Raw genomic sequence first — 27,349 nt, forward strand, 5'->3', positions numbered from 1 at the left:
GTGCATCCACACAGCCGCCCTTTTCTAACTCCACCCGATCCCAAACTGACTATTTGTTAGCAAACCTCCGGGGTCATTAACTCCGGAGAAGCCGGCGGTGGCGGTGGGCTGGGGCAGAGTTTGGGACAATGGGCAAATGTCCGACTATATCTTTAAAATCAGAAGGTCGCGCACTGCCCACCCCAGCGCAAGAGTCGCGTTCCCGCAGAGAATGAAAGCGGAGCTTGAGAGGAACAGTGGCTCGTCTGTGCTGGACTCGCACGGTCAGACGGGGGTCCCGGAACTGCGCACACAGTGTTTTGACCGCTGGGCTCCTCTCGGTCACCTCCGCCCCCTCTGCTTATGGACGTCAGGCCCGAGGGCCCAGATCCACGCACACACTCCGAGCGCTGTGACGCAGTTGCAGATGTGGGACAGTGGGAGGAAGAGCGTCAGTCACTTAAACAGGTACCAGGTTCTGATGCTCACCCACTTCTTCTCAATAGTCCATGTGGCTGAGCCTGACAGTGATAACTGTATATATTACTGTACATTCAACGGCCTATCATCATCACTCTTTCCGCTTCGCTTTTGGCCCAGCTTTGCTCTGGTCAGCAGTGTTTGGGCCAAGGCCTCTGCTCCGTCTCCTGCACCCCTCCACCTCTCACTGTGCCTGCTGACATTTTAGCTTGGATCTTTTCCTCCCCTCTTCCCCTTCAGCGGCTCCCAGAACAGTCTGATGGATGGTCCCTGTTTATGAAGCTGCTGCTACCACAATGATCAATCAAGCCCGGGTCACTGTGATGTGCTGCTGGGCACCAGGCCTTCAATCTGGTTCACACTATAAGCTGCAGAAGTAAACACACACACATTCATGACATTCATGACCACGTGGCAGTGAAGGGAGAAAGATGTTGAATGAATGAATGAATGTTTCTTTTTTAAATTGTAAGAGTCTTTTCTGTATCTGTCACATGGTGCTTCACTAAATTTGAAATAACCCAGAAATCTTGACTGTAAGTTTGAGGACAGGGACTTCAGCAGAAGAGTCGGCCTTAGGAGCAGTCAAACCTTACACTGAAGCATCAGTGCTCATCCCTCTACCCCACAAGCAGTCTGACTAGCAAACTGCCTTAAATGTGGGAGCTGGATAGTCTGAGGAACAAAAAATGGGGAAGATGTGGAAAAGGACACTTTTTCATGGAGGATATTTTCTTGTCAGAGCAGAAGAAACTTTGGTGTAAATGAAATTTTTTGGGTTTTCTATAATCCGTTAATGGTCAGGTTGTATTTCTTTACAGGCTGACAGGAAAGACTGGATTCAACGGCTTCATGTGAGCCTGAGGGCTGACACACAGTAAGAATGAGTTTGGGTATTAGTGTCAGCTTTACCTGAAATTGTGCATCCTCGCAGTTCATTACTACAAGATCACCTTTTAGTGATTAAGAATTAACTCAAGTGTATTACTTTAACTAATTTTCCATCCTAGTGAAACCCAGCAGAGTCTATGAGAGTTACTGTGTTCAGCTCTGGCTATAAAGAGCACTAATGCCACCTACTGGTTCAAGAATAAAAAAGGTCTAGTGCAGCAACATTAGTTGGTCTGAACATGAGCCACACCTTTTTAATCCTCCACAAACTACTCGCATCAAATCATCAAAACATTTGCAGTTCATGCTTTTATTTGAAACAAACTATAAGTATAACATATGTACAAAACAAATTCTGAGACTAAACAATGTTTATCATTTTGGTGTCACCAGATCTGTGCCATGTAAAGGTTCAGTCAGCAACCACTGTGTTTTTCTCCCTACAGTCTGGTCTGGTCTCCTCAGCGTTTCCTCTTGGTTTCAAACTTGTAGATGGCTGCAGATTTGGGGGTCTCGTTTTTTACCTTCACTCTCTTGGCCTTATCCTGGAGCACAGAGCACACAACAACACACAGGTAAAGACTGCAACGTGACACAGAATCTACACTGTGGTTAAGACCCTTCTCCCACTTCTCACCTGTAGGTCCTTACGGGTTTGGATCTTCTGGCTAATTACAAACATTTTCTTTTCTCTGTCAATCCTCTGAGATAGAATCTTGTACTGGTGTTTCCTCTGCCTGGCCAGCTTCTGCAGGTAAAGTGAATAAACACAAGCACGTTAGTGGCTAGTGCTGCAAAACCTTGAAAGCTTCCATTATGGGAATGAACAGTGTATTTCTGTGAGCAATCTAATATTAATCATTGTGGTTGTGTGGCGTCTATCTACTACAAACACAAACCTGTATCTGCTTTGACCCTACTACTCCCTTGATGCTCTGGGTCTCCAGGGTTTGGAGGGTTGGTCTGTTGTAAACTCTGCCCACCAGCTCAGGAACTGTGTTGAGCTGTTTGGCCAAGTTAAACGTCTTTACTGAAGAGACACAGAGGAAAAATTAATATGGAAACTAATTAATCTTCAAACCATAGCAGCATGGATCACATCACACACACACATCACACACACACACCTCCTGTTCCTTCCTAAACATTTATATTTACCTTCTTTCTTGGAATCCACAAAAAATGTGTGTTTGTTTTTTTGTTTGCCGTCTGCATCCAGAAGATGGAGCTCTGCTTTCAACCTGTCTATTTTCTAAAAGAAAATAATAAACACAAAAATGGGGCACATTACAAAAACTGATGGAGCTCCTCTCTATTAACATTTGGTTAAAACAAACCTTGCATCTGCAGCAATAATGTGAATATTCATTTGGAAGCTAAGGCAGGAGCATATCTGAGCATTGACCTTTACTACATAGAAGAAACTAACCTGTTAACAAGCTATCAAATAACATGATGGTGAAGACTAGGCAATGACCTTAAAACCAGTAAGACTTGTAACTTACTTTGGCTTCAGCGACCCTTTTCATCTCCACGTATTTGATATCCTGCGTTCTCATCAATTTCTTCTGCTCCTCCGTCATCTCCACTTGATCCTTAGACTTTCTTGCTATGTGAATGCCATCCTGTCAACATGTCAGAAAGGCATCCCTTAGTCCGAGTGGCCACTATTTTCACCATCATAATTAATTTATAATGGTGCTGTCGTCTTGACCGTGATTCTGATCTCACCTTCACTTGAGAGTTGATCATATTGAAGTAAAACTCATCTGGGTTTTTCTCCAGAGCTTTCTTTCGCAGAGCAGAAAGAGTGTTTTGTTTCTTGTGGTAGTCACTATTAAAGCAGAACAATAAAATATTAGATAAGAACCTTTTCCAACACTTTCTGGATCAAAGCTTAGAAGCGTGAATCAACTTACTCTGCTCGGAGTTTGTAGTCTTTCTTCTTCTCCAACAATCCCAGATTCCTCCTGAACCCAGGCTGATCAACCACAATAACGCAGTTACAAGGCATGAACAAATATGACCTCTTATAACGGTGTGTTTATCATTAGCTCTGTGATAATACCATCACTGCACTACAGTACATAGCATAACGGCTGACTGTTAGCATGCTAACAAGCTAGCAACCAAAACACTGACAGGCTCACCTGGGATCTCTCGTGGTGGTTTCTCTGTTTGGATTTCAGCGCTTTCCTGAAGGAAGACATGTTGGGAAAATGTTCGGGAGCAAAACAAAGCAGAAACAGCTGAGTCAAAGCAGATGTGAGTGCAACTGTAAAGGATCCTAACACAGCGAAGCCTCCCTGCTGCTTCCCTGGTAGCTGAAACACGTGGGTTCCTGTATAGGTTTTCCTTTCACTACCGCAGATTCGCTACTCGCATTAACTCCACCTGTGTGTCACAAAAGACGATTATGCTGCACAATTAATTAATTGTTGTATATAGATAGTTTCTAATTATTATTTTGAGTAAAACCAACGGCGATAAAGTAGTTATTTTACAAAATAGATTATTTTAGATTTGCTTCTGCCGACTGTAAACGTACCTTTTAAGCACAAGGTGGCGCCGTGGGACAGGTTTTAATTGTCTGTGTTTTGGGACGGGACAAGGCGCGACTGGACTTTCACTACTGTATGTCATAGAGGTCGAAATAATATATAATCCACCTGGCGGTTATAATGTCATAGCAGATGGTCTCAGCATGGACACAAACTACACCTGACACCTGACTACTGCTGGTTGTTACAGCATTAAAACCACCAGGTCATTTAAAGACTGAGGCTGATCAGTGAACAATGTAAAATAACCCTCACAATAGACATTCTGCAGCTTTACAATGAGTGTTGGGGCATTTCTTACTATTATTACTATGGGGTATTAGGTTGTATTGTTATAAATGAGAAGCTCACGCTGGCCTAGTTTCTGTGCCTTCTGTTAACCTAATCTCACGTATGTCCTCATCCATCCCAGTATATCTATTCATGCTTGCTTTAAAAACTCAAGACCATAAAAGTTGCACACTTGGCCCCACTGGCACAAGAAAATGGGATTAATTATATTTAGAAGACCAATGTTATTGGTATCTGCCAGTAACCCTTGGCACGAGAAAAGTCTGAAACAAGTGAGATCTGGTGAAAATGTTTTGGCCGTGCCATTCATACACCAAATTATTCTGGTCATTATAATGATGGCCTGTATTTGCCAAAGTGCACCGTTTACACTAATTGGTAACAAGTTTTTTCCAGCACAGACGTTTACTGCATGTTTCCGCTCGGGCTCCAGGCGCCTGTTTTGATTTACTTCCAGGCCAATAGATTTAAGAAAAGGAAATATTTCTTTCCCGCAGAAAATAAATTGAAAGCATCACATTTGAACTGCCATTTTTTTTTCTTATCCCACAGGTGGAACTACAACATTATGATTTGGTTGCTGTAGTTACAGAAACCAAGATGGGTCAGCACTCCTCCCTCAGGGGGGGGGGGGTGAAGACCATGCTTCCTGACATGACATCTTGAGGAGAAAACTGCTTGTGATGCAAGAAGACAGTGATATTCCAATAAACAGCAATTTTCCCCCCATGGCGGTGCATTATCCCCCGCTTCCAACCGCAAGGAATTTACTTTATATGTGTGAGATTTGTCTGGCATCTAGAATGGGACATAGAGACCTATGAATGGGATCAGTGTTTCCACATTATGTCACTGGTTTGTTTATCAGTTTGATGAGCCTGATGCCTGAGAAGTTTCTGCCCAAGGCCTGACTGGTTCGCTTAATCTGTGTGATTAACCAGGCAAACACAAAGGGTAGCCATGAATTACAGGTTAAATGTCTGCACACTGACTTACTGGGCTCCGTGCTGTTTAACTCGTGTGAGTATTTATCATTAAAAGTAAAATGCCTGGAAAGCCACAGTAGGGGTAAATAATAGTTTAGAAATCAGGGGCCTGTAACGAGCTGATGCAAGAGCGGGGAGACGTGAGGTTGAGGGTTTGCTCAGGGTCAGCAGTGCAGGAATGCCCTTGTGGAGCAGATGCATGGCCATTTGATTTTCTAATACGACCCCGTAAAAATAACACTGCTGACATGTTGTAAGACGGCAGCAGTTGGGCTGAGCTCAGGGCTTTGGTATGTCTCTCCTGACCATGGTTGGTCTTCATCCGCAGCGCTGCCAGGCCGCCCAGTCGAAAAATGCATGAGCCCGAAGTTTCTCTCGCGTGATTATTTATTGCATCCACTAAAATGGAAAGAAAGAAAAACATCCAACCAAACTATTATACGTTGGCCTAAGTGCTGTACACACACACGTCAGTAATGATATAAACTCTGAAGTACCGATTTCAAAGTTTTGCATCTTTATACTTGTACTGTTCAAAGTACTCACAACTTGTAATCCATATGAGCTGAAACATGTTAGTCTTATCGTCAAGCTGTGGTTCAGAAGATTTGATCTATTGGCTTTCTCTTCTCATCCATGCACCTTGGCAGGAGTTAAAGGTTTGCCAGGAACCTGTGCTTTTACATGTGTGGGAAATGTTTAATAGTTCCACTAAATATTGTTTTAAGAATAAAACCCCAAAGTGGTATTTTACATGAATATATTTGTCTTTATTTTGATTTCTTTTTGGACGTGACCAGAGCCAGCCTTCCCTCTGAATCCCCCTCTCCATCTTGATGGGCAGTCCTTCGCGTCCTGTAGACGCACTCCTGGGTGGGATTCTCACTGCACTCTCTTAACCACAAACTCTTGTAAAACAGAAATGGTCTGCAATTAAGTGCCAATAAGGTACTTATTTTCTCAGCTTGAGTTGTGGGAGATTTTGTAGCTTGACCTGCTCTTATACTCTAGACAATCCTAGCCGGGAAGTGAATGGGTTTCAGACGAGGCACGGTACACGTCAAGTGTTCTCTGACAATACAATTATGCACATATCATCAGGTTTTTTCGTTTGTCTGACAAAGAAACAAAAAGATGGAGCCTTTTCTCCAGTGACGCTTTGACAGGCCTCTCATCTAATTCGTTGCAAGCTGTCTGAGGGGACCACACCTCCCAGTGTAAAATTAGAGTCCATAATTAGGGGGTTGTGGGGAATAGAAGGTCAGACTGTCACATGTCTTGTTCAGTTATGGAGAAGCATCTGCGTTTGATATGTAAAATGTTGCAGTGGTTTATTGGTTTCAAATAACAAATACACAAGGAATAGAGTGTGTTTGAGGTATGGCATCAGTTACAGGAGCCGTAGCGTAGTTACGTACGGTAACGGTTCAGCACAGACCAGGCGGACGTCATGTAACGTATTCATGTTTGAACTGAACGTGGTGGTGAACAGACGTTGGACCCAGGACAGCGCAGGCCGCTGGCTTCAGCCTTCAAACCCACAGGATCCAGCTCTCTTCATGCAAACCTTTAACTGCTCCGTGGAAACGAGCAGGAAACAAGGTTTAGTCGTTTGATAAAATGGTTTGTGCTGAACGTTCTACCTCTTTGTTGTTGATACTGAGCAGTGCAGGCTTTCGGACTCAACGTAAGACAACCTCTGATGGGAGTTATTTCTTGAGGGAGCCTATTGTTCTGTGAAGAATTGCTCCAGCTCGTCCAAATTCTGTGGTTTCCAAGCGCTAACCTTGAGTCTTTACCACAGACTCTTAACTGGACTGAGTTCTGGGACCCGAGAGTCCAGGACCTTGACTTTCATGCCCTTCTTAATGTTTTGGATGCTTCATTGTGTTGATTTTCTTTGTATATTAGCACATTCATTCCTGACTGAAGCAGCAGAACAAGCCCCTAGCGTTCTGCTGTCACCACCATGGTTAGCTGTGGAACAAGACTAAAGGCAAAGAAAAGCAGCTTCCATATGTGTTATTGGTCCTGTCTGCCCTGCTTTCCTCGTGAAGCATTGTTTTATGTATCAGGTCATAAAATCCGTCGAGTTGTGTCATTCTGTTGGAGCTCATGACCTGCCGTCTGGCAGCCGTGCTGAATCATTAAAGGGACAATGCTCTCTATCCAGGAGGGTGGTGCTCCTAAGATAAGGCTCCTTCCACGTATGACAAAATGGCGCCCAGCTGCATCCAGGGTCGCTGAGTCACGTCAAGAATGAAAGGTCCAGACGGGAGGAAGGAGCCACACTGTGAAACGGGGACGTGGACTCTAACAGCTGCTCGGCCCGATCTTGACCCCGTTTGGTCGAATCAGGACCCACGCGGAGAGAGGAAGAAGGAGCCAGTGGTTTCACACAACGTGTGAACCCTGTCTGCTGTGCAGCATCACACGCAGGTTTCAGTGGACGGCAGCTGTTCAATAAAGTGAAATTCAGTTTCGATCAAAAAGCATTTCAGAGTATTCAAATGTAGAACCTGTGAGAACATTTCACTCCAGAATCCTGTAAATTCTTGAGGTATCACAGACCTGAGAGCTGAAGTGACGTGGCTTCAGCCTTAGCTTTTTATTTCACTGGGTGACTTCAGTGTAATTATGTACATTACTTCAACTTTGGACGTCAGCTTGTACTTGTCTGAAGGACTGTCTCTCCTTCTGTTGTCTCTGGAGCCCGTTTGCTTCCTGCTTCCTGTTTGCCGACTTTACATCTTCCAGCGTTACTTGAGGAGCCTCACTTTCAACATGCTCATGTGTATTCTGTGTTTCACCCGCATCTCTGTTGCTTGCTTTGATCCAGGTTCAAAGCAGACTGACTACTTTCCTTTATTATAATGAGTAATGCTACTTATATTAAAAATTACAATTTATTTTGAACTTTAACAAAGTTAACAAAAATTACTAGTGGAGTATCTAATGTAATAGAAGAACCCTAGAAAGTCACACACGTGTGTAATTGAGCGGGTAGTAAGTGAATAGAGCGGCCCGTGGTCCAGATTCCACACCCACACTCTGGTCCCGTTTGAAGCCGCTGCTGGGAGACGGAGGGAGGGATGAGGGCTGGAGCGGGGGGCGGGATCCTGTGACTCACAGCAACTTCCTCAGTAGTAAGACAAAAGTAGCCGGCGCGCCGCATCAGTCGCCGCCGAAGTTTCACTGCAGTCTGACGGAAGGCGAAAAGTTCCGCACCAGGCGGGAGACGCTCCTGAGCCGCCGGAGCAGCGAACGAGCCACTGGTCCCGGACCCGGTCCCGGTCCCGGTCCCGGTCCCGCCCTGACGCCACGGGAGGCGGTTACGGCTGTCAGGCTGCACGCGCCGCCGCTGGTAGGATCCGCTGGTTTTACACGTACCGGGTGTTTTCCTCGCTCCATGACGTGAATCGTGACCGGGGAACGCGTTCGCCTCGTGGCAGTGGATCCAGAATCTGAAGTGATTTCAGGAGGGAATGAATGACAAAGTTCAAGCGATGTAATTACTGGCATTAGTGCCACCGGTTTAAAGCTGTAATTAATGCTAATGACAGCGTTTGGGGAAGAAGCTTTTTTTCCTTCCAGGACAAAGGCCACAGTTTATAAGTTAATCCTGATGTGCTGTGATAGTGGTATTAACCTGTCGGTGGAGGATGCTGCTGTTCGTACAATCTGTTCGATTGTTTATTCAGGGAGTCTTTGCTCTTTGGTGAGAATAGAAGCAGGCGTGGGCTTTGCAGAGTGACACCCGTCCTTAGACTTCACACCTTAGTTAAACACAGGGAAGTCTGCAGTAACTACATAACAAACCCACTTCCTGTGAAGGGGGGGGGGGGTCTGGTTATTCTCCGTCTGCCGTCTCTTGTTTTTTCCCCTAATCACAGCCCCACACCTGCCCTATAATGCGAATGAAGCCAGTGGAGGAGCTGTGACTCGCTGATAGAGGATCATGGAACAACTGTTGAAGCTCCAGCTGAATGAGGCGAATCGGAGGCCTCTGGGAGCGGAGTTCCTCGGGCTAAACTTGGAGGTGGGACCTCTCGGGCGGCGTGCGCCTGTGCAGGGCGTGCCCGCATGTGTCGTGGGCATACATCATCGCACATAGCGCGTGTCACCATGGCGATGACTGTTCGGTGCATCACCTGTTGCGTTGTCTCAGGGAGAGGTGGGAAAGTGAAGCAGTGGGTGTTTGTGTTGGGCCAAAATTGCTCAAGAGGATTTTCTTGGAAACGTACAGTGTGAGCTGTTTATTTTTTTTATAACTGGGCTTAGACGTAGGTTGTTGCTTCCACCAATCGAAGGAGCCTGTTCGTCTGGTTCCGCCTCCGTTTTCTTTATTTTAATAACTGTCACCTGTCACTGGATATACATCAAACCCCAAACCGTCTGAATTCCAGAGTTCATTTTTAAACTCGTGGCCCCAAGTTGCTTTCTCACTGCCCCGTTAATAACAGTGAGGGTAATGTGAGCGAGAAGAAACGACCTCGATCCCAGGATTCAGCCCGGTCGAGCAGAAACGGCTTTTAGCCGTTAGTCGGATCAGCGTCGCAGCTGTTACTGGAGCACCTGTCTGCTGCTTCACCTTAAAGGAAGCCGTTCACGCCTGACACCCACTGTCACACAGCTTCACGGTAAAGCCAGACGTTGGGTCTCTCTCAGCTTGTGGGACGTCGGGCCGCGTAGCGCGCCTGTTTGCCTCCGTCCTCCGTTTCTGACCGCGGCCGCATTCTTCAGAGGTCTCAGTGTTTTCCAAAGGTCGGCCCCGCGTGGCGGCTGGAGCCCGGCCAGCTCTCGGCTGCAGCGGGCTTTGGCTGCGGGCTCGGACTGGTGGAGGCTGCTTTTATGGGTTGGCGTGGTTTGAAATCCGTCCGATAATGACGGGGAATTGGCCGTCGAGCGGTTGCAGGTGCTTTGAGAACAGAACTTGTATTTAAGTTGAAGTAGTGCCGTTTGCCGCTGTCCGCTTTGTTTCCGCTACCTCCTGTCACATACTGAGCACGTTTGAAAAATATGAATATTTCTCCTTTCCTTCTTCACGTTTGCTCCAGGCATGTGTCATCACGTTGGGTAGGATTCGGGGTGTGTCCCTGATCACGGAGCGCTCATTCACCTAACGTTCTCCCTCGTCACGCCTCAGTTTGAGGTGGCACATTCCAGCAGAGCCACCGGGACGCGGGCCCTGTTTCCACCTTCTATTCACGTGCTTCCAAAACACGGTCCAGCTTTCAGCCGCCTGCAGTGATTAAAGCAGCGTCACGTCTGTCTCCCCTCTGAAACGTCACAGGCGTTCACGGATCCGGACCCTTCGCGTTCGGTGGGCGCGTGGCCGCAGCGGCAGCGGTTTCCTGCGTGGGGGGGGGGGGGGGGGGGGGGGCAGGTGTTGTTATTGTGGGGGCGGCGCGGCTTCCTCCGCGGATGCTTTGTTGCTTCGCGGCTGAAAGGTGATCCCGCGGGCCCGGCCCCGTGGGGGGGTTTCACGCACCGTCCACGGCATCCACTCGTCCTGCCGCGCTCTGCTTCCCCGCTCACTGCGCACGAGGGAGCGGTTTCATGTAAAGAAATCAAGTAAAAATTAAATAAGCAGCGAGGGAGCAGCGGCGGTAACTGACTCTGCGCTAATGAGATAATTACGTCCCCTCAGGGCGGCCATTACAGGTCTGCACCTTGTTTTACCTCCTGTTCTCCAAGCAGTGGCTGTTTTCAAAGGAAATACCTCATTTTAAACCCTGCACCTAATACCTAGTAACAATAGGCCCACACCATGTCTGGCTTCTTCCTCACTGGTTTGTGTAATGATGATTCACTGCTGCGTCTTCGTCAGCGTACGAGCGCGTGTCGAGGATGTGCGTGAGTCACGCTGTGACTGTTTCCCTGCACCCTCGCCTAAGGGGAGGGCTGGGGTCATGCTATAGTAGAAGGGAATGGCACGTACAACTCCGAGGACATGATGAAAGAAGGGTGATGACGAAGTGAGTGCAAAGCAGGCACCGGCTCCTCCATCCTGAGCTGAGCCTCGATCTGTTCCTGAAAACTAGGCCCTGGATCCTTGTCACTGTTTGCACAATAATTAAATACAATGGGGTAACACAACATTTCAGTGCAGGAGTTAAATGTTGTCCATTTCTAAACATTGTGTCAGCAAAGTGGAAACCAACTCAGCCATTTGTATGAAGCAGCAGAGCAGAGAATATTGAGGGGTGGCCCAGATTTAAAGCCTGTGGACATGGTGGTAATGCAGTATGTATTTTAAATTCATATAACTAATAGTTAAGTTGGACTGTGGCTAATGATTACATCATAGGATTACGTGTGGTTAATGCAGGCACTTGAGCAGAAGAATGTTGGGGCGAGGAGAATTCCTCCAGTGTTTGAGGTAATGAGACCAGACAGGAGAGGCCCCGTCCTCCGCACCTTTAAACAGGAGGTCACGGCTTTTGTTGGGAGCAGATCTCTCCTATCGGCAACGTACGAACCCGGACGGTGACATCGTGGCACCGGAAGTTGAGTCGAGCGCGTGGGCGTGCGACGAGGCTTCCATCCAACATGCAGAAACACTCTCCGCGTTGCACAAGGCCGCTGTCCTCCAGCCGTGAACCAGAAGAACCCGAAGAGCCGTGGCTTGTTTAAATTTGATGTGTGTTGTCTTGCCTCTGATAAATGGAGGCTGTTTATTTGACGCGCAGCTGTGAGCGAGCGCGTCCCCCCCGTCTGAACGTAAACACTGTTAAAAAGCTGCTCTGCGTGATGAAACTAGTGAGTGATGAGGAATGCGTTACAGCATCTCCCTCATCGTTCTTCTCCTTTATGTCTCCCGCTTGTCTCATCCTCTCACTTTCGTCTGTATGTCTCTGTTGTAGAGACAGCAGTCTGTATAGAGGAAACAAGCTGAGACAAGCCAGACGGGCTCCACACACCGAGGTGGGGATTTGTGTCAGTCACTGGCCGTGCAGAGAAGCGTCTCTGACAGTTGTGGCCTTTTCAGAGTACACAGAGGAGAGTGTACTTGGCATCGTTTTGACACTATTTTGTAAAGCTGTCAGAGTCGCGCTGAATGCAAGCAGGATGTTTCTTGGCCTCCTCAGCTTCCCCGTCGTCTCTCACCTCCACTCTGCAGCGCGCTGACCGGCCGCGGAGCCGCGTCCTCCAGGAGCCATAAATGGCAGCAAGCGGCCCCGCTGTGGCTATAAAAGGCCGCCAGCCGCGCGATGGGACCAGATGACGGTCATTTACGATATGGGGGCGAGCGAGAGAGAGAGAGCTGCGGAGGGCAGGATGGAGGGATGGGATGGAGAGGGGAGTGGCGCCGGTCCACCAGCACCGCCCGTGGGTGCATCTGACAGAGCAGAGTAATCGAACACACACTAGACTCCCTGCCGTGCCTGTTTTACTCTGTGCACCGCGTCTCGCTCGATCGCGAGAGGTGAAACGTGTTGCAACTCCTCCACGGCGTCGGCCGTCATCGCCTCGCGTAATGAAGCGTGCTGTAATTGGGGAAGTGGCTTTGCTACAGTGCACTGCGTTCCCGAGCAGGAGATCGCACTGGGGTCCGTGGTTCACTCGTTCATGGGCCTCCGGTGTCAAAGAAATGAGACTGAAAGCACAAACCACCGCTCGTAGCCGCACCTTTTCCTAAAAGAAATGCTATTTTTGTCCCATCTGCTGCAATCAGCATCCGCACAGTGAGTCGTCGTGTGGATTTCATTGGACAGTTAACAGCGGTGCTCTGTGCTGGCTGCTAAGAACCACTGAGCAGCTCGCGGACATTAAACTGAAGCACACGCCTTAAACTGAAGCCGTCCCCTTGATGTAGAAGGAAGGTTGTGACACGTACCGAGCCCATTACGTCTGACAGCTTGATGTAGTGTACACTTCTTCCCTGCGTGGCCGGCACTCCGTCAAACAACCTGCAGAGACGGAGCTCGGTCGCCGTCGCAGCAGCGAAGTGCAAATGAGCCACGTCTCTGTGTAACGTAAGCTCTTGATCTTGGTAACACAACAGGAAATGTAAGCACCACATTCTCATGTTTACATTTGAAATGTACAAACGTTTACAGAAGTACTGCGATTTTATTATACTTCAGTGCCAAAAATGAGATTTCCCACTTCCACGAACGCTGCCAGACGCCGACGTTGCAGAGTTCATTTATTTGTTTTCTTCCTCATCTACATTCCACCATACGTTTGCAATTCTGTCAGTGCTTTAATGCCCCTAAATATGCAGCTTCAAACAGAACCACAGTCAGTGCTGGCAATGGAAATGAGATCAATGGGTAAAATGGGGGCCAGACGGTGAGCAGAGCGGAGCGCAGCACAGCAGCGGGCCGGTGACACAAGCACCATGACCTCACCGTGGAAGCATTCCAGCCCCCTCCAACACCCTGCTCCCCTCATCCCAATGCACGTCTGACAAAGACACTGCTCTAAGGTTGAATCATGGAGCCAAAGAAGCCGCATCCCGTAGCATGAGGAGTCCTGCGTGCTGATAGTCACTGGTCACAGCCTTAACTTTGATTTTCCTGTGCCACTGCATGCTGCTGCTAGTCTTATAGTCAAGGCAAAGCCATATATCCTCCTATTTTACACAACGGGTGACAGACATTTACACTCCACTTGATTGATGAAGAGGCCTCGGTGCCACAGCAGGAACCCTGGGCCCGGAGTAGCTTCTAAGGTAATTTGTGTCTGTTTTGTGTCTGCCACTATTTCCGTATTCCCCAGGGGCCAGAGGAGCCGTCTGCAGAGGAGGTGAGCGGGATAAAAGCAGAAAGAGGTCGGACACGAGTCGGTCAAGCATCGTGGTTAATAGATCGAACGCGATAGACAGGTCTAGTTGGAGAGCAACATCATTTAGCGGCGCTATCAGTGTTTACCAAAAGCACCTGTTTTCACAGTGTCTCTCCGTTTAACAACGGCGGCTGGGACTTTGCATTTTATCACCGATAATGAATTAGGTGGAGAAGATGAATGGTGTTTTGCATGGCTGCATGATAAAGAGATCCCAGCCGGCGACTCTGGGAGATAAGGGCCTGACGGATTGCAGCTTCCTTCCAGCAAAGTCGAGAAACCGCCTATAGAATTCCTGACTTTGTCGCTTTTTTTCCACATTTTAAGGAAATGTGCCAAATCCACTAAGATCTATGGTCTACTAAAGAAATTATTGGATCTTAATGCCAATGTTAATCATCAGCACTTCCCCTCCACCCCTTCGTCTTCAGCTTCAACCCCTCACTTATTTGCTGCACAATCAAATGCAGCTGTCCTGGTCCTGGTTGGATCCAAACGCTCAAAGGGACAAGGAGAGCACAAAGGCAGCAGGTCTGAGCCCAGACTAGAGGACGGCTGGCGGAGGGGTGGGTGGTAGGGTGAGCGAGCAGAGGACGTGCAGAGCCAAAGGGGTGGAGGCGGCTCTGGACGCATGGCAGCGTGATTTATGGACACCTTTGAAGTGAGCTCATTCCAGCAGCACGCTCTGTCTGCTGCATTTCAGCGCCGCGACGTTCTGGTGGTGTTATGGCAAGAGGGACAAATGACCCTCAGGTCACTGAACTCCATCAGTGTTCAACGCGCACACGTGAACTTCCCCGATTCTGCTCAAGTTCCTCAGCGTGTGTTTGGCTTTTTTAGGCGAAAATGAGCCGACGCGTGACTCAAAGCAACCGTTGTCCCATTTTTCTGGTCGACTCCCCGTGTTTGAATTGCTATTACAAGATCTTGCCATTTTATCTGAGAATCATTTCCTAAGCCCGTCAAATTGTTTGATGTTATCAGCTCCAGCAGATCAAGGGGGTTGTGATTATGAGCAGTAATAGCACTCGACAGGAAGTCTCCACAAAGACCCCTGAACAAGCAGCGGGTGTGTGTATGCAGCTGTTTACTGTGTCTCCTCTTCCTGCACAAGTCTCCCATTGTCCCGCGCTTCGGCTGCTGTTTGTTTTTTCGTTTCATCCCTCTTCGGCGCTCGGCCTTGTGCGTTCACGTGCGCGCGCGCGTGCACGGCGCGACGGCCTCCGCAACTTTGGACTGTGTTTAGACATAAAGCGCCTGTTTGTCGTCGCAGGTGTGCGTTTGCAGATGTGCGTTTGTGAGGAGAGGCAGAGATGTCAGTGTTTGGGGTGAGAGGAAGAAGCACAGCGTGTGTGCATGCGGGGGATAGAGAGGCCTTTGTACAGTAGGAAACGAACTGCATGGCGTTGGATCCAAACAGCAAATAGCGAAGCAAAGGAGGAAGACGCTGTGTTTTTATGACAGTAAAGTGGTGGTGGCGTTTCAGAGCTCCCAACGCGTTACTGCATCAATATTTGGACCTTTGTTTTGTGGTGTGGAGTTTTAAAATAGAAACTATACGTTTAAGTGTTTTTTTATTGTCACCACATCAGTTTTCACATTTCCACACTATTGCTAATAAACTGTGGGGTTGTGCCCTACAGTACATCAGTGCAGCGCAGGATGAAACAGGAGCTACACGTTACCTGCCAAGAGCTCTATGGTCCAGGCGAATGAGGGCCATGTTTACACGTTGCCATGGCGATGCGCATGCGAGGGGAAAAAATGGCTGCTCATACTGGAAATGCTCATCGCTCCGCGTTTGGCCGACCCCCCTCGAGTTTTCTCTGTTTCTTGGCCTGCGATGGTCCACTTGCTTCTAACAACTAACTGAATATTCATGTGCGGGGATGTTGGGAGGTATGTTTAGGAGCAGAACTGAAAAAGCCCCGTGTGAGATTTAACCTCCGGGTCAGGTGCCATCACGGCGGCCACGAGCCACAGGTCTCAGTGACTTATGAATAATTGCTTGCAGTCGTGGGCGTGTGCTGCGTGTGTGCGGCGTGCTCAGATCGCCGAGTGTTCGACTTGTGAAATTTTAGCCCGGCTCCTTGATGTCCAGGCTGGTAGCGCTGACTCAGCAGGATTAGGAGACCACCTGGGAGTGACCAGCTGCAGGAGCCATTTTGTGTCCAAGGGTCGCTTACAGCCACAAAGCCACTGTAATGAGTAAATGAGTGGGTTCAAATGATGATGTATTCCCTGGGGTTTTTATTTTTACCTTTTCAGAAGCAAGAAAACCTTCATTTTTAATGGAGCACGTGAGAAACAGGAGTATCTGGACTTACACTGCATAACCATAAGCCACAAAGCTGTCTTCCACACACTTCTGCCAAACAGTAGCTAAGGACAATAGCAGAAAAGTCTAGGAAAATATCAAAATCTTGTGAACAATTTACTGTAAAAGCTGAATTTAGGTGCAACTAAGCCAAAGAATCTGCAAAAGCCTCTGGGATTTCATAGTCCAAACCTCCACAGCAGCAGCTCAAAGCCACGTGCCTCACATCCATATCAGGATGTGAAACGGGCTCTAAATCTTCTGACAGTGATGATTCAAGTCGGTTTGTTTTATTTATAGAAGCAAACCACAGGTAATTTTTCATTTTGAAAACATGCAACATGCCTCCGTGTCCGTTTAGGAGCACAGTCACAGGCAGCAGTTGGTATTTTGCTTTTGTGTCGCGGTCTTGCATCAGAGCGGGTTCTTTCTGTTCCCCTTCTGGGAGCTGAACTTCCTCCTCTGGGGTTTTACACTAGTGGCTGCATCGCCAAAGCAAATGCCCGATGTTCCAAAGGGACCGTGACATATTCCTTGGCTCATCAAACTCCGGGGGACGAGGATAACGTGATGATGTCAAGATGGTAACAGAGAGAGACTTTTTTGGACACGTCTGTCCTTGGGCCTTAAGAAGTAAAGGGGTTTCTGGGAAAAATGGCCTTATTCGGTGTGAAATGATGAGTCTTCCTCTCATACAGAGGCCGTAGATCAACTCTTTAATCCAAAAATGCATAACTCTCCAACCTTTCAGACCAGTTTATTGTCTGCATCCGCTTTTATTCGTTCACACTTCCTGTTCCTTCCCGCCACCTATCACCTATTCAGAGATCACCTATTCAAAGATCCTTGCACGGTGAAGATTTTTCTAGCTCTCCAGATTCGCCCTGTCTTTTCACACCTTGGCTCCAGTTTTACCTCCGCCATCTAAACGTTTACCAGCGAATACCAGCAGGGAGGAAATGAGGAAAAAAGAGACGAGCTCCCTGCATTCTCCAGTCAGTGACTCTCTGAAACCTTCACTGGCACACAGGAGTTGACTGCATATTTTCCCCCAATGCAAACCAGATGTGTAGCACTAATGTATGGCAACCTTTTTTTTTTTTTTTTCTTCAAAAAGAAGACAAACCGTTTGGCTGTCCACGCTGTGATATAAAAATAAATTCAGATTCATTCTTGCGTTCCAGACTTTCCCTCCTGGTGGTTAGGACGCCACTGTATGATTTAGCGTAATTGCGATGTTATTGTTTGGTGTCGGTGGAGAACGGGGGAACGTTGGGACCGAGGCAGGCTTGTGGGGACACATGAGACAATTGCATTTGTCAAAGTTCATAAACACGTCGTCCTCCTTGCAAGTGCGTCCTCAGGCCTCGGTGTGTCCGCTTATGCGTTTTAAGTGGGATTAAACACATGCATCAGTCTAAGATGCGCTGGGTTTGTTTATCTTTGCACCTAAATTACTGTTTTACATCTTTTTAATAACGGAGTTCCAAAGCTGTGATGTTTGGTTCTTCAAGGCCAGCTGCTGTTCGCTCGTAGCTTTCCTCTAATGGCGCAACAGATTCAAAGCTAATATTAAAAGACATCAAGTCGTATCCCCACACTTGCATGGTCATTAAACGTTGCCAAGGAGGGACAAATTACAAAGGCCGTGGTGACATTTTCAGCTGCAGGTACTCATTTGGCCCCTTTATGTTTATGATGTTGGCTTTCATTTGAGCCCTCTGTCGCCTCCCACTCCACACCAGCCAGTGTTTAACTGCTCAGGGACAATAACAGGTTAGCATTCCACCGTCTGGTCTGCAGTCTGTCCTCCAGTCTGGCCGAGGCCTCTGCAGAGGAGCGGGCTCAGGTGGTCCTGCAGCACCAGCCCCCACCAACCCACACAAGGCGCCCACCGAGGTTGAGCTCGCTGGATGAAATAGTTCCCAGTAGTTCCAGTCTAATATGGAGTCACGAGACTGTGGGTGGCCTAGATTCTCCAATATGACACAACCCACACCAGAGCACATCAGGCTTAGTGGAAATCCAAAGCGAAAACTGTGACGTCCGCAGAGGCTTAAATATCTGGATGACGGTTGCGCTTCTGGTTTTCTGGTTAACAATAATGTCACAACTTTTCTGAACAGATATTGCGCTAAAGTGGCATCGCAGTGCAGGAGACTTTCCTCAGCATTATCTCATTCATGGGCGATTTCCTCCTCTTCCTGTGATAAGATTCACTGCCCAGTGTCTCGTTTCATTTACAGCGTTTCATTCCTCTGGTTCGCTGAGAGACAGGACACAGCACGTCACCAGTTAGACTCACGCAGCATAACCCTGGAATGCCTTTGACCAAAATGGTAAATATCCATGAAAACAATTAGTTATGTTGATGCCATTTAGTTTGAAGAATGACTGGTCCTGAAGAATATGTGGATTTGGAGTCGTCTCCCAAAGGACCTGACCTCAGCTGCTCGGCCTTTGAAGGAAAACGTGAACGTAATTGTGTCATAAACAGAAACCTCACAAAACCTCTTGTGCAATTCAGGCCATTGCCTTTGCACATTAGTCACCGAATGGAAAGTCTTCTACGGCCGTGAGGATGGAATAAATAGGATCAGACAGCAGACATCTCCATCAGGCTCCTTTCAAGTGGCCACTGGACCGAGACACAAATGAACTTTTCTGAAGTGTGTTTTTGACATTGTATTTTATTTCTGATATGCTCGACAAGGCCCACAAATGATATTCTTAAGTGTCCAGTGCCGTTTTTCCCCATCTCAAACCCAGCCAAGAAGCTTTACAGTGTCTGGATGATCTCCAGGCACCAGACAGAGTGCAGCGTAAAAGTGTTTATCTAAATGCAGACATTTCACTTTTTCTCTAATTTGATTTAAGACTTTGTCGTTGGTTTAAGACTCTGCTCCAACATTCATTTGCCCCTAAATGTCACCTCCTTCACTTTTATTTCATGTGTGTGTGTGTGTGTGTGTGTGTGTGTGTGTGTGTGTGTGTGTGTGTGTGTGTGTGTGTGTATGTGTGTGTGTGTGATTTCGCCTCCATTACTTCATCGCTCCCTCTGGGACCTGTGTGAAGCGAAGCAGACGTCTCTCCCTTTAGGGCAACCTGCCTTTGAAGCGTGAGTCTCATCTGCTGACGAACCATTCACACAGTAAGAAGTGATGGAGGCGTTTGTAGCTGCTACGGCTTTCAAGTCCCTAATCTGAGCATTTTAAAGCAGTTTCTATGTCGACCTTATTTGTTTAGTCTGTGTGTGGATCCTGCAAAGTCATGGAGGGAACTGAACACCTGTGGACTAATACTCATAATGGGCGTGCGTTCAACCCCAGGATGACTGTACCCACACTGACTCTCACACTCATCACTCACACTGAGCCACTGCTGAGCTCAGACACGCGTTCACGTCGTGGTGCTGTGATTCTGCTCCGCGCTCTGGATGCCACACGCCGTCCACGGCTTCCGTCAGCGTCACTTCTTCTGGTGGGGAGTTGCTCCCTGCAGGCTGTGTGGACTGCTCATTTATATTAACCGGAGCGTGAGCAGAGTTTGGGCCGGGGATTAGCGGGTCCGCCTGTGGAACCGGACCGGACCGGGTTTGTGCTGGCCCTGAGCTTCGCCCCCTCTCAGGCGGCCGCGTTGTGATGACGGCTGCAGAGCAGCCTTGACATTTCTCCGCTATCTTCCAGCCAGGTGTGCGAAAACAGGCAGAAAACAAGCAAAGAAGATCAGACGCTCAAGCGAAAAGCACGAGAATGTGTTTTTAAGGCTTTTATCAAGCAGTGGCTTTGTGAGGCTTAAGGAAATCACATATCTGCAGAGCCACGCACTCGGACCCACATACACACTGACATTATATTTAGTGCATTTCAGCCTCTCAGTCGGACTGTGTCGGCTCTGGAATGCACAGTTGATTTATTAAACACAGATCCCTGCTTTGTCCGCGATTATGCTGTGCACAATATTTCTGCACCGTCGTCCAGTGAGGAGGCAGTGGTGATTTCCTTGAAGCCCACACTTTTCCCAGGGGGCCGAATTCAGTCACAGCTCTGGTATTTGGGAACACTATTAACCCAGAATGAGGTTCTTAGTCACCGGGTCTGGGCCAGGGGCGGACGGACGGACGTTTGTCGGAAGCTGGCTGATAAAAGCCCTGTGAGAACTGAAGCTCGCGCTCTTTTTCTGCTCTCCTCTGGGTTTTGGATCAGTCACGTCTTACTCCGTGGCACCAGAGGTCACAGCACTAACGTCATGCCTCTCTCTGTGAGAGCCTGTGCCATCAGGAGTTCATTTCAGGCTTGGCCACTTAGGCACCGACATGGAAACGACAAGACCTGGGAGTCAAACGGTGCACTAGTTACTGGGCTTTACAGTCACCTGGCCATCTGTTGATAAGTTCTCTGTTATTTAATCTCATCCGACCGCTGGCAAACTAGGTTAGTTTACTCAAAGTTGCACAAATCAGAAGGTAATTAAACACTTGTGGAGACTGCATGTGACTAAAGTAGTGGGGAGGCTCTGGCTTTGTGAGTCACGCCTTGACCCATTCTGTTACTGTGACAGGTAAAGTTAAGGTCACAGCTGAGCTCTGCTGGTCACACAGACCGCCCACATGTGCTTATTACCGGAATGCACTCTGACGTCAGATGGAGAGGTGTGTGTGTGTGTGTGTGTGTGTGTGTGTGTGTGTGCGTGCGTGCGTGCGTGTGAGCGCGTGCGTGTGTGTGTGTGCGTGCGTGCGTGCGTGTGCGTGTGTGTGTGTGTGCGTGCGTGTGAGCGCGTGCGTGTGTGTGTGTGTGCGTGCGTGTGTGTGTGTGCGTGCGTGCGTGCGTGTGAGCGCGTGCGTGTGCGTGTGTGTGTGTGTGTGTCACCGGGTTAAACTTCGAGGGTCTGTTGGATCGTGCCTCTTCTCCCCTCGACTGATTACGAGCGGCTGAAACAGAATCTGGCTCTCGGCTTCTCTTTGATGACGGATCCTGTTTGATCTGGCTTTGTGCTCTCTTTTCTTCCACCACACGTGTGTTTGTGTTTGCTCGCTCGTCCGCTGTTCCTCTCTGTGTAAGACAGGCAGCACGGGGCCGGTTTGATGTGTGATTGATTATTATATCGGAGGTGATTATTTTTACTTGGCGGTGGGAGTGAGCATCCAGCGGTCCGTCCTGCCAAGGGGGGGGGGGGGGGGGGGGGGGGGTGTATCACTTATCACTGGGCTTCCCTCCAGCCATGCCGTAATGTTTTGGCAGCTCGATATCGTGTCCACAGTGCTCTCCAAATATTATCCCGTCGCTGCGTCGTGGGCTCAGTCACAGAGGAAAGTCTGCAGGATCTGCAGCGGCATCGTCTGCAGCATCTGCAGCGGCATCGCTTTGCCCAAAGGCAGCCGTTCGCTGGGAATCGCGCTCCGGCAGCTTCAAGTGTCTGGGACGCTGACACATACTCAAACACTCACAAATGCTTCGCCGGGTCTCTGCTTGTGTCCGTGCTCTCATAAATATTTACAGGTGTGTGTGATGCGAGGCTTCGCACAGCTTTATTTCTATTTCGTCACGTTTGTATTTGGTGCTGCACCTTTATCACACACCAATAAAACTTCTGTAGCACCTCTTTTGTCACTGTCTATTTTCCTCTCTCTCTCTCGCTCTCTCTTTCCACTTGCGCTGAATGTTTTGTTTGAGCTCACCTCCACTGCTGGTACAAGTCGAGGTATTTGTAATATAAATATTGGCAGTGAGAGTCTATATTCATGTCCAACTGCTGCACCGGAAAAGATGACTGAATCATTCCTCAACACACTCCCTCATCTGCCACTAAACTGCGTCCCTTTCCTCCCACTTTCCTTTTTTTATCCTTTGGATTTGTTAGTGTTTGTATTTTAAGATGCCGCCTGTTCTTTTCTTAGGGATAAAGAAAAACCATGGCCGACCGCTTCGACTGTGACAACTGCAAAGAGTCGCTGTACGGCCGCAAGTACATCCAGTCGGACGACAGCCCGTACTGCATCCCCTGTTACGACAGCCTGTTCTCCAACACGTGTGACGAGTGCAAAGAGCTCATTGGCCACGACGCGCGGGTGAGGCCTCCACTTTTACACGATCAGACATGCAGCGAGACTCTGCTGCACAACAACAGTATCGAGTGGTGAACGCACCGAATTTAATTCTCATTTAATGTGCTCGGAGGTTTCTGGTGACGATTATTTTCACATGTGCTGGAATGGATCCCACGTATGACCTCAGTCCTTCCACACTGTGCGCCACATATTAACAACTTAAACAAAGATAAAGCACAGCGAAGGAACACGTCTAATTAGCTTGGACTCATTTTTGCCGTGTTTTGACGTGACCTTGGATGCCTCAAAGAGGAGCTAAGTCATGTTAATGATGCATAATTCATGCTAAATGAGGCATGTTCTGTGTATTTTATGTGGCAAGACACAGTAAAGGCTAATTTAACATACGGGCAATTTCCACTGGGTCTGCAGAAGCCAATGCACCAGTTTTGTCCATGATTGTAAAAACGCGGCATGAGGGAATGTCTCGTCTTTTGACCACAATCATGTGAAATGTCCTCCTTTAATTCGAAATGCTCACAAAGTGTTTAATTGAGCAGCGCACACGCTGAGCGTTTGGGCCACGCTTTGCTGCTCAGCTAAAGAGGCCCAAGGGTCATCGCCACCCTCGGGTTGTGGTCGGTAAATAAAGCTGCACTTCTTTGGCCGAGGGCCCTGCAGGCAATCGGTGCACTCCCATGACCGCAAGCTCACTTCGAGCTGAATCACGCACGTACTGTATGTGCAATGTGTGCACAGAACCGCTCACAGCATTAGTTGTCGGTTTGACTCAGACCAGTTCAATACTGTAACCAGAAACCTGTGTTGGTGTTTAGTCTTGCAGCCTGAACCCTCCGACGAGTTGACTGCAAGGCTAAAGCTCCATGTGGGTGCATTTGTATTCTTGTACTGCAGTGAAGGTGTTTTTCTGTCTGTGAGGCATTTATGACTCTTAAACCAACTGTTCAGTGACGCCCAGCATTCTCTTCTCCCTCTGTTCCGCTGCCAGGAGCTCTTTTACGAGGACCGGCATTATCATGAGCACTGCTTCCGCTGCTTCCGCTGCGATCGCTCCCTGGCAGACGAGCCCTTCACCAGCCAGGACGACGCCTTGCTCTGCAACGACTGCTACTGCAACGAGTTCTCGTCCAAGTGTGTAGCCTGTGACAAAATCGTCATGCCAGGTACAAGAGTCAGAGGCTTTATTTAGGTTTTTTCATTCACTCTTTTCATGCTTAAAGTAACATTTGAAGCAGTTTAGACAGAGGCGAGGGTCCACAGACGACCTGCAGCCGAGGCTCAATGCGACAGACTATTGACTATTGATTGACTTGTGATGTGTGAGCCGGTTCCTAGCGGCCTCGGCCTGCGAGACTCATGATACTGAAAGATAAGAATGTCAGTTATTCCAGTAGCTGCATACGTCAGTGGCTCTAGAAACCACCCTATAGGCCATGTATGAGCAAACTCACCCCAGGGTTTCTGTGTGTTTACCTCTGTTGCCCTGAGGAGGATAAACATCCATCCAACAGTAGGACATATATCATACAACATATACACCTCAAAACACACATAAACACACTTATGCGCTCTAACTGGAGCTGAGCAGAAGTGGTTTATGTTAGTGACAGGAGGAGAGAGGAAACTTAATACTGAACCATGGAAATGGATCCTCAAAGGTTTACAAAGTCCCATCTGATAAAGTTGCTCCTGCAGCAGATGGTCGTGCAGATATTTCACATTTTCCACACATATTACTCTTCCTTTGTCACTTGGTTCACTCAGTTAATAGTTGCAACAGAGACATGTAGAAACCTGCATGAAAAGAAGCTTTGCATTCAGGTTTAGCAGCAACTGCTTAGGAATGGTTTAAATGTTCCAATAATAATTGGAGGCATTGTATTTCAGATTAGAGTTTGTTCACATTTTTGCATTGGTAAAATCCTCTTGCCTAAATGCTAATTTGTGCAGACTGAGCCACCGTATGTCTCAGAACCTGGAATTTTTTTGAAGCTGATTTTTGTTTTGCTTTAGATTAGGAAACCAAAGCTGAGAGATGTTAGAACTCTGCTCACACAAACCACTGCATCACCATCAGCCAAATGAAAAAAGTGAAAGGCGACACAGAGACATTAGCTGATTTCTCTTAAGGCCTTTCACCTGCTTCCAACAGTAGAAAGGTTTCTCGTGATATTATGACTTAAAATAAATCCTGACGAATGATGACAAATTCTCCCCATCCTCCTTTTTTGCGCCTGTCGCCTCTCTCCCTGTCAGGCACAAGGAAGCTGGAGTACGCAGGCTCCACGTGGCACGAGGGCTGTTTCATCTGCCACAGCTGTGGTCAACCCATCGGCTCCAAGTCCTTCATCCCCGACAAAGACGACCACTACTGCGTGCCCTGCTATGAGGAAAAGTTCGCCCCGCGCTGCACGCGCTGTAAAAAGGTACGCAGACGTTCAGCGCCCCCTGTGACCGGGCGCGGGCGGGCTGAACCCTGGGTGTGGAGCCCGCTGTGCACATGGCCTCTGCCCTGTCTCCTCTGCAGACGCTGGCCAAGGGCGGCGTGACCTACCGGGACGAGCCGTGGCATAAGGAGTGCTTCGTGTGCACCAGCTGTAAGACGCAGCTGGCCGGGCAGCACTTCACCTCCAGGGACGACAGCCCGTACTGCCTCAAGTGCTTCGGCAACCTGTACGCCAAGAAGTGCGAGGCCTGTGGCAAGCCCATAACAGGCAAGAGCTCAGACTACGGCGCCGACTCCTCCTGGTTCAAACTGCAGCCACGCGCGGCTGCGTGTGGGAGTCTACGTCGTGTTGACTTCCCTGACATCTAATCCGCTCCGTTGTTCTCCGCAGGCTTCGGCGGAGGGAAGTACATCTCGTTTGAGGACCGCCAGTGGCACCAGCCGTGCTTCACCTGCTCCCAGTGCTCCGTTTCACTGGTGGGCGCCGGCTTCTTCCCTGACGGAGACCGGATCCTGTGCCGCGACTGCCACAGCAATCTATAGAGCGGTCATTAACCATCTGCTCAACCTTCCTTCAATTCGTTTCTGCCCTTTGTCACAGCATTTCAACCCCCCAAAGCCCCTGGCTATTATACAAATTGCCTCTCAGGTCATATTAATGTAAAGGGCGTGACATCCTGTTTTGATGCTGCATTGTCTCCATGAATCGTCATAATCACAGCCTCCCTAATACCAAACGCTATTGATTTTATTAAACAAAGTTATAGAGTGCCTTAAAACATTTGTTTCTATTGAACCAAAGAAATGCAAAGTGCTAGTCGTTTTGCAGAAAGATCCTTTATATTTGATACACGCTGCCACTTCAGTGTGTGAACTGTATTTGCCGCGATGCAGAGTAGGGTACGTCCTGACGTTACTCTTGTCCCCTGTCACGTTTCCACGATGCAGGCCCTTATTGTACATAGGAGGAGTGACACTGTAGTAAAGAATGCAAAAATGTAATGTAACAAAGTCAAAGCAAGAAAAAGACGAGGTCACACGTTCTGCTGCATGGTAGATATGATCAGTAAAGTCATTTGCACTTTGTATGAGACACATCAGAACACAAAGACCTGCACAAAGCACAGATCACCTTTTCCTAAGTTGTGTATTTCCGCTCTTTTCATTTTCATTTGCCGTCATGGATCATTTTATCACCTTCGCTGAAAGAGCCAGCTTTTATAACCAAATGAAGCTGAGAAGCGGTGCAGGACTGTTTGTGTGTCGCAGCTCGTGTCTCCGTCTGCCACGATTTTGCCTCTGTCATCATTTTGTTGCTGTTTAGTGCTTCTGTTTTGCATTGTTAGTTTTTACTTCTATGTGTTAAAAGTATAAAAAGAACCTATTTCATGAATTCAGCTTTGATGCTGGTGAGTCAGAGTTGGCAAATACACCTTTATGAGATGCATAAGAGGCCATCAGGGCAATAATACTGTAAGAGAAATGATAAAAAAATGATATAGCTCAATGCTACAATGGTTAGTCTTACTTGTGAAGTCTTGTTGAATAAATTTACACTGACTGACCTTTGCTGGCTAGTTCTTCTACTCTGTGGCTGTACTGAAATGTCCATTACTGGTTTATGAGCTCATAGTTTTCTCTAGACGTCTGTTTACTGTCACGCCAGAGAAAATCCTTTTGGTGTGCTCAAAAAAAAAGTCTTTCTAGGAATGGTGTGTGTGTGTGTGTGTGTGTGTGTGTGTGTGTGTGTGTGTGTGTGTGTGTGTGTGTGTGCTCTGAGGGGGGATGGGCATGAAGGCATGAAAGTGTGAGTACCCATGCATGTGCAATAAAAACGTAAAATGTGTTTGCGGTTGTAGGCTTTAAATATTTGCGAGAAAGTAAAAGGGAGAGCGAGTGCACGGTGCTGTTTATGCTGACTTGACTGTTTCATCTCCTTGATGAAGCGCACGCACAGCCGGCCAGATTCACTCTCCTGTCGACATTGGTGAAATGTCCTCCTCCTTCCTGCCTCCGTTTCAGATTTTTTCACCAAAAAAGGAAATGGAAAAGTCGTTGCTGCGTGGGGGAGAGAGGGGGGATGACTGGTAGTGGAAGTGAGAGAGAAAAAGTGTGTGGGAGAGAGAGAGAGCGGGTGAGAGAGAGAGAAGGAGGATGTTCACATTTGGAGTTGCTCCATGGTGATTTTATTGTGGGGGTCAGCGATAAGGTGGAAGCGAGCGGAAAAGGTCAGAGGTTTGAGACTGGACGCACCCCGGTTTGAGCCCAATCAGCAATTTAACCATAGTGGGAGCGTAAACAGCCGTTCTCATCCAACTGTAGTATTTTCCCTGCATGTGTCACGATTATGGCTGTCACCCAGAATTAAGCACATCCAGCAGAAGCTCCTGCAAAACAGGAAACCACGGAGAAAGTCTGACACTTGAAGCCTCAAGTGCCTGAATGGCAGCGCTGCTGGACTCTCACACGTTCTGAAGAGGTTAGACACTCGAGAGAAAAACTGAGGCTGGCGATTTAACGGCCTCAACATCAACAGCT

At 48.1% G+C, this 27,349-nt stretch overlaps 2 protein-coding genes across 3 annotated transcripts; one reads left to right on the forward strand and one right to left on the reverse strand.

Annotated features, from left to right (window-relative positions):
* Positions 1–1,633: 1,633 nt before the first annotated feature.
* utp11 (UTP11 small subunit processome component) lies at positions 1,634–3,703 on the reverse strand. Its single transcript, XM_029128208.3, has 8 exons — positions 3,501–3,703; positions 3,270–3,331; positions 3,082–3,184; positions 2,856–2,975; positions 2,509–2,602; positions 2,250–2,380; positions 1,988–2,098; positions 1,634–1,895 (listed from the first exon to the last, which is right to left on the reverse strand). The coding sequence occupies exons 1-8, from the start codon at positions 3,558–3,560 to the stop codon at positions 1,812–1,814; spliced, it is 765 nt and encodes a 254-aa protein (XP_028984041.1). The 5' UTR covers positions 3,561–3,703; the 3' UTR covers positions 1,634–1,811.
* A 4,636-nt stretch (positions 3,704–8,339) lies between these two features.
* fhl3a (four and a half LIM domains 3a) lies at positions 8,340–26,376 on the forward strand. Of its 2 annotated transcripts, XM_029128206.2 has the most exons (7): positions 8,340–8,552; positions 18,545–18,637; positions 22,195–22,365; positions 23,354–23,528; positions 24,622–24,791; positions 24,893–25,079; positions 25,203–26,376. In XM_029128206.2, exons 3-7 carry the CDS (start codon positions 22,210–22,212, stop codon positions 25,352–25,354), a joined length of 840 nt encoding a protein of 279 aa, XP_028984039.1. In that variant the 5' UTR covers positions 8,340–8,552; positions 18,545–18,637; positions 22,195–22,209; the 3' UTR covers positions 25,355–26,376. The 2 variants fall into 2 exon arrangements, with proteins under 2 accessions (XP_028984039.1, XP_028984037.1); XM_029128204.3 differs by lacking the exon at positions 18,545–18,637.
* The last annotated feature ends 973 nt before the right edge of the window (positions 26,377–27,349 follow it).

Source organism: Betta splendens, chromosome 16, assembly GCF_900634795.4.
Source record: "Betta splendens chromosome 16, fBetSpl5.4, whole genome shotgun sequence".
Taxonomy (NCBI): domain Eukaryota; kingdom Metazoa; phylum Chordata; class Actinopteri; order Anabantiformes; family Osphronemidae; genus Betta; species Betta splendens.